Source organism: Sesamum indicum, linkage group LG13 (assembly GCF_026168435.1).
Source record: "Sesamum indicum cultivar Baizhima isolate 11 linkage group LG13, ASM2616843v1, whole genome shotgun sequence".
Lineage (NCBI taxonomy): Eukaryota > Viridiplantae > Streptophyta > Magnoliopsida > Lamiales > Pedaliaceae > Sesamum > Sesamum indicum.
Genome location: NC_142669.1, coordinates 9,340,359 through 9,342,847, shown reverse-complemented (window position 1 = coordinate 9,342,847; position 2,489 = coordinate 9,340,359). Strand labels below are relative to the sequence as shown.

At 48.4% G+C, this 2,489-nt stretch overlaps 1 protein-coding gene across 1 annotated transcript; it reads right to left on the bottom strand.

Annotated features, from left to right (window-relative positions):
- Positions 1-1,215: 1,215 nt before the first annotated feature.
- LOC110013115 (uncharacterized) lies at positions 1,216-2,489 on the bottom strand. Its single transcript, XM_088876852.1, has 2 exons — positions 1,989-2,489; positions 1,216-1,872 (listed from the first exon to the last, which is right to left on the bottom strand). Exons 1-2 carry the CDS (start codon positions 2,487-2,489, stop codon positions 1,216-1,218), a joined length of 1,158 nt encoding a protein of 385 aa, XP_088732978.1.

Sequence of the window (2,489 nt, the reverse complement as noted above, 5' to 3'; positions counted from 1 at the left end):
TACGAAATCTGCAAGCACCTACGCTTTCGTACTGCCCCAATTCGACCGCCCATTTGATCAATCTTCCTGAGGCTTCGGGTCACGACATCACGTGTTTGAGGGGGTGGTTTGTTAGTACGACCACTTTATGCGACTGGAAGTAAGATCGCAGTTTTTGAGCCGTTACTACTAAAGCAAGAGCCTGCTTCTCCATCTCTGAATATCTGGACTCCGCACCCTGAAGCATCTTGCTGACGTAGTAGACCGGGTTTGATTGTTTTCTTCTTCCCTCACCAATACTGAGCTAACTGCATTTTCAAATACTAGCGTCTCCCCTTCTTTTGGGTTCACTAGGAGGGGGGGTTTCGTGAGGTATTCCTTCAGCTCCTATAGTGCCTGGTCGCATTTCGGGGTCCATGCGAAGCTTTTCGATTTTCTCAGGACCTTGATGAAAGGTAGACTCCTATTTGCCGATCGGGATATAAACCTGCTTAGCGACGCGATCTTGCCCGTGAGCTTCTGCACCTCTTTGATCGAGACTGGAGATCGCAGATTCATAATAGCCTGGATTTTTTCTAGGTTTGCCTCTATTCCCCGTTCGCTAACCATGTATCCCAAAAAGTTTCCTCCTTCGACTCCGAAAGTGCACTTGTCAGGATTCAATTTCATGCCATACGCTCTCGTTATGCTGAAAGCTTGTGCGAGGTCCTTGAGATGGTCCTGCGACCTCTTACTCTTGACCAATATATCATCGACATATACCTCAATGGTCTTTCCCAGCAAGTCACCGAACATCTTATTGACCAATCATTAGTACGTCGCGCCCGCATTCTTCAGTCCGAACGGCATCATGTTGTAGCAGTAGATCCCCTTCTCAGTGACAAACGAGGTTTTGTCCCTGTCCTCCTCAGCCATGCGAATTTGATGATATCCTTGATAAGCATCCATCATCGAGAAGATTTCGAACCCCGCTGTTGAGTCCACCATCACATCGATCTGGGGTAGCGGGTATGGATCCTTTGGGCAGGCTTTATTTAGGTCTGTAAAATCAACGCACATGTCAGCATTTCTCCTCAGAAATTCGATCATGGTCATTTCTCCATCGAAGATGTTGGACCCTATTCGGGTCGTCTTACTAGGTTCCTCGGGGACGAGCTGCACCGACTTGTATTCCTCATTGGGTTTTAAATGTTCTGCCTCGTACGGTCAGGGTTTAGCATCCTCCTTCGTCTTCTACTACTTCAGCTCGAGCTCCCCTTTCAATGATAAGTTGTAGCATTTTCGAGCCTCTTTCTGATCGCACAATACCTCCCCGATCTCGTATTCCATGGGGAACTTCATCTTCATATGATAAGTGGAAATGACCGCTCGGAATGAGTTCAGCCCCGGCCTACCTAAGATAACATTGTAGGTAAATGGGGTATCAACTACCAGAAATTTGACCATCAAGGTCTTTCTCTTCGGCTCTTCTTCCATGGACACAGGCAGCTCGATCGTCCCCAGTGAAGATACTTCACTTCCTCCAATACCAACCAGCGGGGTTTTTACGGGTTCGAGTCGTGCGTTCTCTAGACCCATCTTATCAACTACACTCTTGAAAATGATGTCTGTTGAGCTACGACTGTCGATCAGCACTTTGTGGACAGCGAAGTTCGCAATGTCCAGCTTGACGACCATCTGGTCGTTCATGAAGTTCGCAATATCCAGCCTATCTGAGCTATCGAATGAAATGGCTTCTTCGTCTTCCACCTTCAGCACAAACTCCCTTTCCCTGCTCGATCCTATAGTGCGAGCGCACTTTTCCGTGTTCGACCTGAATCTCCGGCGCTCGATCCTCCCGCTATCGTGTATAACACTCCTTTGGTTGGTGCATTGCTCCCTCCAGTTGGGACCCTATCCGTTTTCGAAGGGCCTGGGTTTCGATCTCTGCTCCTCGATCGACTTCTTCTTACTTCCCCACTGATTTTGCAATTTGGAGGGACTCAATCCCGAAAGTATCCCTGTCTAACCAGCCTCTCGATCTCATCCTTCAGCTGGAAGCACTCTTCAGTGTTGTGTCCCCTCTCTCGATGGAATCTGCAATATTTGTTAGAAAATCTTTTAGAAGGGGTGTACCTAGTGTGCCTCGGCCACTTCAGGACATCTGCATTCTCAACCATCATCAATGCCTTCTCTCGCGACATGGCCAGTGGAGTATAGTTATGGTATTTGGGCTGGTATTTCGGCTCCTTTTGTTTTTCTTGTTTTTGCTTGCCACCACCCCCTTCTCTGCCATCATGCGGTCGCCTGACATGCTCGCGCTCTCTTCGCTCGGAGTCTTTCATCGCATTCAGCTCCTCCTCGTCTATGTATTTCTGGGCTAGTGTCATTAACTGCTCGACGTCACTGGACGGGTCGCGTGCTAGAGCAGACGTAAAAGGACCCTTTCGCAGTCCATGGATGAGGATGCTCACTATCATATCAATCCTCAACTCCTGCACCTCCAATGTCTCATTGTTGAACCTTCCCAT